The 14,698-nt window shown below is 37.6% G+C and overlaps 1 protein-coding gene across 3 annotated transcripts in view; it reads right to left on the bottom strand.

Moving 5' to 3' along the window:
* The window catches only part of ATP9B (ATPase phospholipid transporting 9B (putative)), a 156,580-nt gene that overhangs the window by 61,544 nt on the left and 80,338 nt on the right, over window positions 1-14,698 (bottom strand). For all 3 annotated transcript variants that reach the window (XM_042837054.1, XM_042837062.1, XM_042837070.1), the window contains exon 11: window positions 11,827-11,903. In XM_042837054.1, coding sequence (XP_042692988.1) covers window positions 11,827-11,903 — 77 coding nt within the window. The remainder of the gene's footprint in view (window positions 1-11,826; window positions 11,904-14,698) is intronic.

Below are 14,698 nucleotides of genomic sequence, written 5' to 3'. Positions count from 1 at the left end.
TTAATATTAATAAAGAAATGATGTGTATTATTGATGGACTGCAGCTATACAAAGCAATTTGCATCTTGCTTTACTGCAATCCAAGTTGCTCAGAGTGACTGCAACATGCAGGTGACAGCAATTAGCAGCAGATGACAGAAGCACTTTGAATTTGTACCAGATGGCAGCTAAGGGTCATTGGAAGCTAGCAAACCTTCCACATGTAAACTGGTGTGTAGTACAACTATAAAACTCCTGGAGTACTTAGAAATGAATTAAGATTCTTGAAGAAAACCGGAACGTCTAAGTTAAATACAAAATATTATGTAGGGCATTAAAAAAACTACTAAGAACATAAACTAATGTGTTTGTTAAACAATTCAAATCTACATCACACAGGAAGGGCTAAATAAATACTCTTCTCACGTATTTAAAGAATAATAAATACATGCTTTGATGTAAAGGGATAAAGAAGCACAGGGAAGATGCATACTTGCAACATAATTGCTGTGAGGGGAACCACTTCACACTTCTGCCCAGTGCTCTCATGAATACTGCTTCAGAGCTGAAGCACAAATAGGTGCATCTCATTCTAAAAGATTAACCCCACAACCACACTGAAACCACAAATGGACACAGATTTGAATGAGTTTTCTGTTTTAAGTGCAGTTTGAGAGAGAGGTTCCCTAGCACGGACCATAGCTCTGTACCAGTTTACTGGTCTACTGTATAAACTGATCCAATCCTACCAACAAGGCAAGATGATTTAAGTGTAAAGAAGAAAGTAATGATATATAAATATACAAAATGCACAAGTTAGAATGAAAGATGGCCATAAAACCAGAGAATGTTCAGACAAATCTGATGGCTAGGTATTTCAGTGATGTGCTTAGAGAAGATCAGTGAAATGCACTCAGCTGCTTGTTGGGTGTCCCTTCTCAACCCTAAAAATGTTAAGAAATAACCCATTGACAAGCTGGAGACAATAACAAGATAGCTGAGCATGACAAATACAAGTTGCACTGGCAGAAGTTGGAACAGCAAGATAACACTAAGAGATGATTTAGGAAGGAAACAGCTCTCAGAAAAGGCAGACAAGACTGAAGATGTGAACCAGGATCACGATTTTCACAGTTGTTGCTCAATGGGTGAAAATGATCCAAGAAGGAAAGAACTGGGTAGATGGAACTAGTAGAAATAGTAGAGCACTGATGCTGGTAGCGTCAGGCTGAGCACAACGAACAGGACGTAGGCAATTAACACAGTGAATCAAAAAACTGACAACAATAACTTAAAAAAAGAATTAAACTTCCTGATCACTATCAAACTTCAACTAGAAAATGTGCTCTGTGACAGGAGGAAGAAAAAAGCTTACCCTTCAAACCCTAAGGCAATACAGGAATTAGATTTTCAGCTGAGTCATCTATCCCTGTTTTCACAAAACAAAATATTTCAGCAGATTCCTTGGAGACTATGAGATTAAGAAAAGATTCCATAAAGCCTCCAAAAAGAAATGAAACGGAACCCTGTTTTGTATAAATAACGATTTAGGATGCTTTCCAAAAGACAGGACAGGAAGGGAATTAGCGTTAAAAATACGAAGAGCAGTCAAATCTTTCAAACTAACCCACAATCTGAAAATCTAAAACACTACAATTTTCATCCAGCAAAAGCTGGAACGCTGATTTTAATGCGAAATCCACAGGATTACACACTGAACTGAGGTAGAAATGAAGGAAAAAAGTCATACTTGTTATAAGTATGACAAACCTGTTACTTTAATCATAGCTATGATTAATATGTTCAACCTACATAAAAACAAATACTGTGTCCTGATATGCACAGAACTTTCCCTATAGATATGCATCGCTGTAAACTGAGATTTCCACCGTAGACTGAGTCTCCAGAAATCAGAAAATCAGATTTTGATTTAATATATTTAAAAAGTCCACGTATGAAAAAAGGCTTTTCTGTGTTTGTGCTAGCTACAGAGACTTGCCACTAAGCAATAGTATCTATAAAACATTCAAATAAATGACACGAATCAGATGAATTTATTCCAAATGTGCTACACCAACTGGGTTTCTGCAAGATACTATGTTCTGACATTTCAGAAAGCCATCTTTCACCATAACTGGAATAAAAAAAAAAAAAAAGAAAAAATCCACAATTAATATACTTTGAACATACTCATACAAAAGTTCATCTCTGTTCCTCCTCATATAATTCCTTCCAACAGCCAAAAAATGTACATAACTCTGGTTTCCAACATTTCGGCTGGCCCTGCTGCCAGGTTCACAGACAGTGCACTTGAAGGTGGTGCAGCTCTATGCAGTCAGACGAGTGTTCTCTAAGTATCACCTGAAAGCCAGAGCCTATTTGCCCTTACCCTCTCCATCACACAGCAGCTGCTTTTTACTAATGATGTGATTAACTCTGAAAGGCAACAAAACTGTAAGGATCACCACAAGTGAAAAAGCAAACTCTAGGACTGCCTCTTAACAGCTCATTGGGACACATCAATGTGCCAATAGACAGCAGATCTCCCTTCTGCATTATCTTCTGTAGAATCACAACATTTCAAATGCATTACATATTTCACCAGAAATGATTCTAGTGTGTTACAGGTAAAATACTCTATTTCTGGTGAAGACGCAAAACACTATTCCATAAATTTATCTATTTCAAAATAATTGCTTGGAAAGTTTTGTGAGACTAATCTGTTGAAGGGACCACTACAGAAACACTGTACTTCATGACTGACCCTTCCTCAAACACCAGCATGAAGTGACGTTGAGCTGCTGAGCTGAGTTTTAACTTTAATCTATCAATTTTAAACTTAGAATCACAGAATGGCCTGTGTTGCAAAGGAGCTCCATGCTCACCCAGCTCCAACCCCTGCTGTGTGCAGGTCACCAACCAGCAGCCCAGGCTGCCCAGAGCCACATCCAGCCTGGCCTTCAATGCCTGCAGGGATGGGGCATCCACAGCCTCCTTGGGCAACCTGTGCCAGTGCCTCACCACCTCTGGGGGAAAAACTTCCTCCTAATAAACTCAACTTACAACAACAAGAAATTTTACAAACAATTTTAAATAAGAGTCTCCAAAATGGGGAAGTGAAATGTCTAGGAACATCAAATAAAGTTCTTGGTGAACACAACAAAAATAGAGGGCTCCAATTCACCTATGGCTTCTAGCTAATCCTCTCAATTCTGAAGTATATAATCTTTATTTTCCTGTATTCTTATAAGAGATAATGAAGTTAACATCAGATGAATTCTGCAGCTATAAACACTGTTTTAGGCTTAGTAGCAAACTCATCCATCAATTCATCTCCAAAATATTTCATAAACCCAGAAATTTACCTGCAGTATTGCAGAATTCTAACTACCAAACCCATTTCCCTTGCTTATTCCCTCTCTCCCTCCCATTATTATTTCATAAACAAAGATATCTAGGCTCCCTAGGTAAGCTCAAGAAAATTAAATACATACATAAACACACACACTCTTGAAATTCCATTCAAAACTGCTTTCAGTGCCAGTAGCTTAATAGAAGTTCAAATTTTCTAAATGATCAAAATGGATGAATGCCAGTGCAGGGTGTTTTCTTCTGAGTTTGAGCCTTCAACGTTCTGAAGAATATGGGCTGCACTGCTTAATAAACAGTGAAAAATTAATGATAACTAATTCACCAGAATTTTCACTAGCTATGAGCTGCCTGGTATCACTCAGTGATATTACTAACGATCAAGGATGTACAAGTTAACATTTAATTGCTATAACAGTAATAGATAACGATTATTTTGTTTAGGACTACCTTGTACACTGTTGCACATAATTTGCCTTGCAGTAGGATGCAAACAGAAAGTGATGCAGAAGTGTTGACTCAACATCCATGTCTCAGCAATGCACTGTACCACACTCTTCACTAAAAAATTACAGGTAGCCAGAAAAGATGTATCACATGATTTCACAAAATGTTTAATTGCTTTCAGAACAAATTGGAAGCTAAGGCACAAGTTATTCTGGGACTCTAATTTTTGAATTGATAGCAGGTCAAAACATGGAACAACTTATTCTCTGTTCCAGACATACAACATCAAAGTAAATCAGCAAATGATGATCTAATATTACTTTCTGGATAGCAAGGAAAATTAACATCAGGCTTGCTCTGAGGCTACAGACATCATCACATCCATGCAAATCCAACAGAAATAGCACTTTGCCAGCACTATAACCATTAAGTTGGACGAAAAGCAAAGTCCAATACCTTAAACAGAGCCATTTACTTTTTTTCCCTCTCAGGTGCTCTGGTCCCATGTGTAGTGTTACCATTTTACTACTTTTGGAATATAAAGAACAGAAGACAATTAAAAAAATACAGTACTAATGAAGTTAATGGATGTTACAGTTGGACTCCCCTCAACAATTTACCAAATGTTCTGGGAATATGGGGAGGTCCCTGCTGACTGGAAGCTAGCCAGCATTAAACACACCTACAAAAAGGAAAGAAGAGAAAACGACTGACCTGTTACTCTAACATCAGCCCCTGGAAAAGCTATGGAGAAGATTGTCCTGGGGGTTACTGAAAGATATTTAAAGAACAAAGCTATCATCAGGTATAAACAACGTGGGCTCGTTAAGGGAAAGTCCTGCCTTAGCAATCTGACCTCATCCTAGGACATGAGTGTGTAACATTTTGGCTCACCTGGGTCATCTTAAGAGAAGGATTGTTTGGGGCCACTTGTAAAATACATAATATCATTAATGTCTATGGGTAACATCTCATTTAAAAACATATTTTTTATTAAACCATTTTTAAAATGACAGCAACAAAAACACAAAAACAGTGGGAAATTTGACGTTGTTTTGTTTCTGCAAAACTAATGAATGCACCATTCTCATTTGATGGAAGTGGCTGCCATTCTTAGTGAGTTCTCAAGTTGTTCATCAGAGATTTCTGATGACATTTTATTCTTCCTGTGCTTCATCCTTGAAAATTATTTGCTCACAAATGTACGTACTGCCAAAAAGTGGCAAGATGAATAAGGTATGCTTGTGAAGCGAGGGATATTTTTCTCTGGCAAGATAGTTTTATAGAAATCTGTTAAAGAGACATGATGAAATTTCTGAGTTGAATATCTGATTGTAACTCTACCCATTTCACTTGAAAATCTGCCTGCAATGTATTTATGCTGACTGATAATGGAGTCGCAAATATAACAAAAACTTGATTTTTTTTCTGTAATCTTGAAACCTATTCTCAAATTTCAGTATCAGAAAGGAAAACAAGGCTGCATATTCACCGTTCAGAGCACTGCATTTAGCCAACGTTATCAACATGCAAATAATTTTTTGCCATCACCTGAGAGTTAGCATTGCACCCTCCCCATGTACTGGTTTCAGCCCAGACAATGCAATCACACACTGATGTTGGGTTGTTCTGAGCTATAGGTACATGCTTGGGGCTGGGCCAGACTGCTTAAGGGGGAAAAGCCACCATCATGATGGCACAAAGCAAGGAGAGAGCTGCAGTATGGGCTGTTCTGGGCCGAATGCAGCCTGCAGGTTGGACATGCCTGCCATAGAATAAGGTCATCCACATGGTGGCTGAACAGAAGGCAGTGGATGTAATCTTCCTGGAGAATTCGTCCAACTGTGAGATGAATAGGTTCACGCTATGCTGAGTGATGAACTGGCTAAATGGTAGATGTCAAAGTGACCTGAGAGTGCAGGTAGCAGCAGGGTCAGCATGAGCCAGCAGCATGCCTAACAGCCAAGGAGCAAACTGCATTTTGGGGTTAATTAAACACAGCACAGACAGCTGGTCAAAAGAGGTGGTTACCACACTGTATTTAGTGGTGGTGCAGTCTCACATTGGATACTGTGTGCAGTTCTGAGCTCCACAATATTAAAAAAAGGTGTTAAGGTACTTGAAAGCATCCAGAGGAGGCACCAAAGCTGTTAACATGGCTGGAAGGCATGTTCTGTGAAGAAAGACTACGGATACTTGGGCTGTGCAGTCAGGAGAAGAAGAGGCCCAGAGGTGACCTCATTGCTCTCTGCAGTTCCATGAGGAAGGGCAGCAAAGGGAGCTGCTGGGCTCTGCTCCTGGCCACTGATGGCAGGATGGGAATGGCACATCAGTGAGCCAGGGAGGGTCAAACTGAGCACTGGGAAAAATCTGTGCCATGAGGTCAGATAGTGAAACAGGCTTCTCAGAGAGGTGGTTGATGTCCTGTACGTGTCAGTGCTCAAGGGACACTGGGACAATGTTCTCTCATTAATACGCTTTAACTTTTTGTTAGTCCTTAGGTGGTCAGACAGTTGGACTAATGACCTGTCATCCAACTGTCCTACTCCAAAAAACCTGTACCCGTGTATTTGTTTGTATCAAGTGAATACTTTCCACCTGTGTACTCAAAGGCATCAATCAAGATCTTCAGTCTTTACTGAGACACTGTTCTCCACTGGTAACATTTTTTGTATTGTTTTAATGCAGTGATGTAAATGCATATTTGTTCTACTTTTCTACGTATGAATGAAAGCATCAGTTCCACTATGTGGAATTGCACTTTTTCCATATTAGTCATCCAATGACTGAAACATCTGGCTCCACAACGCTGCTATTTCAGTTCATGGAGTTAATGGTAATGATAGCAATGAGATATACTCCTTCTGGCTGTGAGTAAAGGACACAAAGTTTGCTCGTGGTTTGATTCCTGGAAACTGTCAGTAATGTTTGGCAGCACTGCAATGTTCTAATCTGGGTTTTGGAATAACAAGGGTGGCTCATCTGCCATTCAGCTGTTCCTTTTCAGTCTTTTTTAGGAATGACATCTTTTGTCCCCTTCCTTATCTAACACTGTTCCATCCATCTCACTAAGACTCTCCAGCCCTCGGGGGCGGCAGTGCTGTTCAGTCACAGCAGTGTTATTAACACACCAAGGTTCTCCCTCCTCTACTTCCCACCTTATGAAACATTCACTCTTTTGTGCAGATAAGAGCATATCAAGAGAACAGCACCAAAGCTATATTTCATGCATTTTCCACATGGCCCAATTCCAGCAGCTCTCCCTTCCTCTGACAGAGGTTTCTTACACCTGTAAGGAAGCTGGTTTTCAGATATTTCTTGGACTGAAGCTCCAGGCAGAAGGGACACAAACTCAGTTTGAGGACTACTTAATGTAGGAAACAGCATTCCCAGTTTCATCCTACACAGAAAGGTCTTTTAGGAGGATTAAGCACAGCAGACCATACTCCAATAAAAAGCAATATATAAACCCTTCTCTCTTTCTAAACCCTTGAAATTTGTCATTAGGAGTCAAGCAACATTTTTTCAAGGTGGTTCTGCTTTGTTTCTCTCTACTGTATACAACCAGAGCAAGCTATTTAATTCCCTCAATTCTCAAATCAACTACGGCCAATATTAAATTCCCAGTTTAATAACAAAACTGTACAGGTTACTGGCCCTTATGCAACACTGCAGTAACAGAACTAAGTCACCGTGTTTCTGAGGCTCTCCTCAAGCTCTGTAGATAACAGCAAACTCGTCTGTATTATCTGATAGTGTTCCATTGGGGCACTTAACTACTATTTTTAACTACTTCCAGTCTCACAGGCGACTTTTTAAAGAACAATCAAACAACAAAGGGAGAACAACATCAGAACAACATCTATTGATCAAAACTATTTTTTGTACTATTCTGAAGCACAGAAGTCATATTCTGTATCTCCTTTACAGACGTTACTTATCTCACAGCAGTTTTATTTAAGATGATTTCTATTTGTTTTAACACATTCTAGTACACATTCATTACACAGACCAGATTATTTTACTGTTTTGATCTTGGTACACAAAATACCTTCCTTCAAATTCAATTCTACATCCAAATATAAAGATATGTGTGTGAATCTCTGTGTGTGTACACATATATTTAAAAACTTCAGCCCTCAAATCTGTTTCTACCGATGGAGACAGGTCACCTTTGCCAGGTGACTATACTAACATCGTTGCTTTTAATGAAAACCAGAACTGCAAAAGCTATTCTGAAACTGGATAGCAAAAACAAACAAGCAACAACAAAAAACCAACAAAAACCCTGCAGTGCACTTTAAATAGGTAAGAATGAGCGAATACTGCAAAATGCCACGCTAAATAAATAAATAACCTTAGTTGGTTAATTTCCCTCTTGGTTAATTAACACCTGTATATGACCTTTAGCACTGACAAGTCCAACTTTATCCAGAAAGCCAAAGTTTAAGAATATCCGTCCAAACAGGATTGATTACTGATTACAGCACTGTGAAGAACACAATTCAATCTGTTTGTATTTATTTATTAAGTTAAAAGGATGGAACTGTGTTCCTGAGTAAGCTGTTGTGACTGCCAATGAGGTAGAGAGCAGAGCCACTGCACCATAATAACAACGATGCTACCATTTCTACATTTATCTAAAGCACAATATAGTCATTATTTTATACTGAAATTAAGCCTTGCTAGAAATCATTTTTCTTTATGTTGTTTGGAATTAGAAGCGTATTAAACTGATCCCTTAGGAAAATTCTCTTCTATCTTTGTGTTTTCTCTGACTACGTCTGCATCCTTAGGCAATGAAACAATTTCTATAATTGTAATAAAAAAACCCACAAAGTGTTGACTTCACGTTAAGGAAACTGTTGCTTGAAAGACTAAATACTTCAGTGAACACAATAAATCCCTGCAAGTCTAACACACAGAAATCACATGCTTGAACAGGTACACACATTTTATAATTTCTGATACCAAATTTTGCTTAAACTCATTTCAGTTTTAGCCTTTTGCTAAAAACTCTTTATGGAGCTGGCCTGCATCTCTACATTTTGATGGTGGCTTAGCTGAAAAGCATCTACACTTAAGGGGGAAAATGAAAAAATTGCCATTAGAAAAACTCAGTTCATAGTACAAAGTACAGCAGTGCAGTTACACTACAGTAAGAAAGACAACTGAAGCATTTATTTTACAAGGAATATTTCAATGAAGAGAGGAATAATGAGTCATTTCTGGAGATATCTTGCCATAGAAGTTTCAGTATGGAAACTTCAGTAAATGGAGAATCCTACATCTCCGTGTTTGCTTCCTCCCAAAACTACACATGTTCTGAACAAGAGTAAATCAACACATTTTATAACAAAATCTCTAGAATATTATTTCCACTTCTTTTCAAAGGCAGAGAACTGCAATTTAAAAACAGTTCTAAAACAGAATTTGGAGCAAGTGTTACTTAAAGAATAAGGCAGATTTATTTCCTTTGGACCTTGCAGTAATAATATGGGCAGCAATTCTGATTTTGTTTCGGCAACAATTAGGTGCACATTTTTATTTATTTAATAAACATCTGCATTTAATCTCGCAATTGTAATCTCTTTTCTAAACTCAAGGACTGTTTTAAGCTCCATCAAACATGCAAACATCATTGCCAGGCTTGGAAAAAAAAGAAAAAGAAAAAAAAAAGGATGAGTCCCTTTCCCAAATACACAGAGAAAGAATGAATTGGCTTCTGCTGTTCTCCTTGTATTGCCAGCTAGGACAGAACACTATTTATAAGCAATAAGTGCCTTACGTTACAGAAACATGCAAAGTGATCTCAGCCAGTGGTAGAAGATGCAAACACAGAAGGATGTTAATTCCACAGAAAGGTAGAACTTAAAATGCATGTTACGAAATGTTGATAATTATTTTCTATACCAACACACATTTTTATTACTTACTCATTTGCCATGGCAGCATTTTAATGTTTCCAGTTCCCAAATCCATCCTTGCTAATTACACTGCAAGTATGGACATCGTGTCCATGGATGGGGAAGAAATCCTCACCAATTGGTACATGCAAGACTCATTTACACTTTTACAAAGGGATGAGGAAGACAGCTGACACAAAATGGAGGAAACTCAAGTAGCAAGCAAGCTCTACAGAATGTTTGCCTGTTCACTACAAATCTTCATACTTTTGAAACACACTACAGGAACTACCAAGGCAAAGACATTTGACCAGATACACGTACTATATGCCTTAATGCTTCACATTTAGTAGATAGCTATTAGCTAAACCATCTCTGAGAAACAAATAAATATACATGTTTAGAATACTGCATATTTTAACAGAACAGTCCGCTGGACAATAAATGAGTAACATTTATTTACACGAGCAGCACTTGCCTCATCAGTAGCAGATTAAATGCTGTATGATAGCATGATTTCTAGTGGTTCTCAAGCTGATACTACACTATATGCCAGAAGATGTTACTAGAATGTGACTGTGTGTTTGTGCAGAATATTTTGCTTCAGTGCTTCATAAAAATTCAAAGTTTATTTGCATTGCCACTGTAGATACAAGACCAAGTTTTAGATGTTTCCAGTTGTAATCTTAGGGCCTTATGCAAGTAATGGTGGTCTACTGTCCTAATGTTAAAAAGCATGCTGCATCTCCTCAACATGCCACTGGATCACTTCATTGTAGGTTTATTTGCAACTCAATATTAAATTCAACTTAGAGCAACTGTTTCGATGCCAGCAGTAATTCAGAAAATATTCAGAACAGATCCTGTTATTCTTTAACATATTTCCCAGTGTGAAATAGTCATGTGAAAATTGCAGCAAATATTTACATGGAGCACATCTCCAGAATCTGTTTAATTCCAGGAAAGCATGTTATATTCATGCATGCTACCCTACGTATCAATTTACTATATTAAATACTTTTAAACACCTGTATTATTTATTAATCAAAATCTGCTCAGAATTCCCAGAATTCTCTTTAATAAAAGGCTTCTCTTTGTATCAGATAAAAAAGAAGGTAATTATGAACCACAATCATTCTACTTCAATTGAAGCCTATTATTTTAAAACATATGTTACATATATCAAAATAATAAAAGGACATTTTAAGCCATGTAATGGTATATATCACCCGTCCCTGTCATTGAGACATTTATAAGCATCTCTATTACAAACACAAATCAATACACTCAGGGGAACAATAATAACTGCTTCAAGCCATTTGTGCTATTTCATTCTTGACGCTCCTACTCAGAGCCATCTACTAAGGATGGTGCAACCTGGCAATTACGTTTTTTAAATCTCTTGCAATATTTTTTCCCTTTCAAAATCATTAAATATCTTCCTACTAAACAGAGGTCTCGGTTGGAAGATGCAGCCTAAAGTTTTGTAGCATTATGACTGAGAGCCCTCCTGACCTGCTTTAGAAACCTCGCTGATGAAACTAACCATTTCCACTGATTTGAACTGAAATATTGCACACGGAGAAGTGTGCACAAAACTTGTAAGATTTTTCTAAAAGGCAACACCTCTCTTGAAGATGTTCACATTGCTTACAAAACTAATAAAAACCTCCGCAACAACGTTCCAGGTACTCACTGAAACCTCTGTTATCCCACTCTACTTACTCTGAGATCCAGCACAAATTTTAGTAGCCTGTTTCGAACATTCTTCACAATTCCTGTGCAGTTTTGGCCAAATATTTTACAGTAAAAAAAAAAAATAATCTGAGAGAAGTGAAGTGGGAGACCATAATCTGCTGTGATGCAGAAATAGAGAAGTATAAGGATGCATATTCATATTTGAAAACAATATATTTCCATTAGTACCTGTAATAGGCCTAGATGAAGGAAGACTAGTTTTAATTATGGAATGAGACTGAGGCAGAATTCGCTTCTTAAATCAACACTCAATTCAATCCAACACACACACAAAATACCTCAGAACGTGTAGGTCTTTGCTTACAGGTACATCCATTTATGTTTTATGAAAATAAAAGAAGGAAATGACACAGTAAGGCTAACAGACCTTATTTTTTGGATTGGACGTGTTCATTACACTTCGAGTTTCCTTCCCTGTGTAGATGACAACACCAATTACAGTTCCTGGAAAACAAAGAAAAACAGAGGTGCCAAGAAGTTAAGAAAAAATGGTCTGAATTAAAAGCAGTAATTTACAATCCTTCAAAAAATCAACTGTATAGAACAAACCTGTATGCACCACGCATAATATTTGGGATGCTGCTTTTGCAAAACTTATTATAAAAGGATTGTTATAACTTCTATAAAAGGATTGTTATAACTTCTTTATATTAATAAAGTTTTCTCCACTTCTTTCCTGAAATTAACAAAGCATAAATAACTGTCCTTCAAATGAAAAAATAAATGAGTACAATAGTGCTGAACACAACTGGACTACATGATCTCAGTGGTCTTTCCAACCTTAACGATTCGATGATCATACACAAATTTCCAGCTAGCTCTGTCATTTATGATGATCTAACGCCCAGTTCACTCAATTCATTACTTCTAGACTCCCATAGATGAATCTCTCATTTTTATTAGCCTATTAAAAGAATTCTCTAGTTCCAATCGCCTTGTTGATTTTTACAGGATGTTCTGTGAAAACAGTGTTTCAACATCACCAAAAACATATCTCAAATAAAAATTCAGTTTTTTACTGCTGTTTAGATTTTTACTAGCATGCATTTCCCATGCTAGTATAAATAAAGACTATTTCTATTCCTTTTTTTTTTTTAAAGTGATAAGAAGTGATTTAATGTTATTACAAACAATGTGGTCAATTTTGTCATCTTAATGCTATAAACAAATAATTAACATGACTTGTTGGGAACACCTAGCTGAGCTGGCTCTAAAACCTCTACAGGTATTACAATTCTGGCTGACATTAACTTCATTTACCTTTGGAACATCAAGACAACGTAAAAGATCTGTTATCAGTGTTGCTACAACATAACAGGCTATTAAAAAAAAGGAGAAATTAAAGGAAAACAAGATGAAGGTTAAAGAAAGGAAGTTTCACACAATTGAGAATGACAATGCCACTGAAAACTTTGAATCCCTGTACGAAACATCAGTGACTGTAAGTTACACCTTCTGAACCACTGCAATTTTTTTCTATCATTCTCATCTCCGTATTAAAGCTTTTCCATAAGAATTTGCTGGACACATTTTCCTCAAAGCGAGCTTGTCTTTGCTGACAGAGGGGGAAAAAAAACCTCACAAACATGCAAAAAAAAAAAAAAAAAAATCCAACTGGTCTCAGACGAACGTCAGTATCAGTTTGGGACATTTCAGGTTGGAGGGATTTTGTGAGCTCACCTCTGTCCAGCTTTCACAGCATGCTAGATTATAAACTAGATGGCATCCCCCCTACACACAATCTAGTCATCTCTGGCTTCAGAGCTGTGCAGCAAAGGAAAAGGACTCTTGTATTTCTCATGGCAAATTCCTCAGTAAGTTACATTTGGCTGGGCTGGTGCAGTTCAGGGAAGCAAACTGTCCTACCTGTTCTTTCATTCTGCTTCTTGAAAAGTTGAGTTTGAAGACAAAAGTGAGACAAAAAGCAGTCTATTGAATTTTCTTCATAACTCTGGCTAAATCCAACAGACCTGATGCCCACACCCCATTAAGGGGAACTGAATACAATTCAGGGTCTCTGGAAAGATTCCTGTCCTACCAGGGTAAAAACAATGACCACTGCTTTTATGTATGGACTTCTGTGAGAAACAGCAAGCAGTGGTTGGTAAGAGTGAAGTGGGTAATGAAGAAGAGAGATGTCAGGGGAGATACAAACAGAATAAACTTGCTGAAGGAACTGGGCTTATTCAGCTTTGAAAAGAGAAGGCTGCAGGGAGATCTCATTGCGGCCTTCCAATACTTAAAGGGAGTTTACAAACACGAGGGAAATCAAGTTTTTGCATGGGTAGATATGGGTAGGACAAGGGGGAGTGGTTTTAAACAAAAGGAGGAGAAATTTAGATTAGACATCAGGGTGAAGTTTTTTACTGAGAGAGTGGTGAGGTGCTGGAACAGGTTGCCCAGAGAGGCTGTGTTTGAGGCCAGGTTGGATGGGGCCCTGGCAACCTGTCCTAGTACTTCATCCAGCAGCTGACAACACTGTCTGTGGCAGGGGGTTGGAACCTGATGATCCTTGAGGTCCCTTCCAACTCAAGCCATTCTATGAGTCTATGATTCTATCACTGTGTGCTTTGATAGACCAATAAAAGTGGACTTGTATAGAATTAACGAGCATTTTTAGGCACACTCAGAATCCATTGCAAGATCATACTGTACTTGCAAAACAAAAATTATGTGAAGTGTATGAAAACAAGAGACAACTGAAATTCACTAAAATCCTATGGATCATGGCACAAAGTAGTGCTTTTTACAGTCATGCAACTATTCAAACTGTTCTGAATTTTAACCAAAGCCCAAATGATATCTGCCCAAATGACCACATTTTTCCATTCATACAAACCTCAGTAAGCACCTCAGCAGGTCTCTCAGGAAACAGAACTATCTTAGCAGTTTGAAACACACTGGTAAATGGAGATGAAAAAGTCCACACTGTTGTGCACCTTCTGAGGCTTTTTAAAATTTAACTCACTTTTTTCTTTCACTTTTCAAAAGGGAATCTACCAACACTTTCAATAAACACATCACCACAGTCAGCAATGATAAACAAATGCAGGTTTTGTAATGTACATGAAGATAACACAGTAACATCAGAGGTTTTCAAAACACATAATGGTTTAAATTAAATGGTTTAAATTAAATGGTTATAAATTTATTTCTTCAGTGATGTTTTTCACTTTATTAAAAAAACAAGTCTTCAGTAACCTACAATTCCATTCCTCCAGGCACTATTACTAAAACAA

The sequence above is a fragment of the Centrocercus urophasianus genome, unplaced genomic scaffold (genome assembly GCF_019232065.1).
Source record: "Centrocercus urophasianus isolate 14NV4802_14NV808 unplaced genomic scaffold, USGS_Curo_1.0 seq_11, whole genome shotgun sequence".
Taxonomy (NCBI): domain Eukaryota; kingdom Metazoa; phylum Chordata; class Aves; order Galliformes; family Phasianidae; genus Centrocercus; species Centrocercus urophasianus.
The sequence above is the reverse complement of the archived record's forward strand: the minus strand, read 5'-3'. Positions and strand labels throughout refer to the sequence as shown.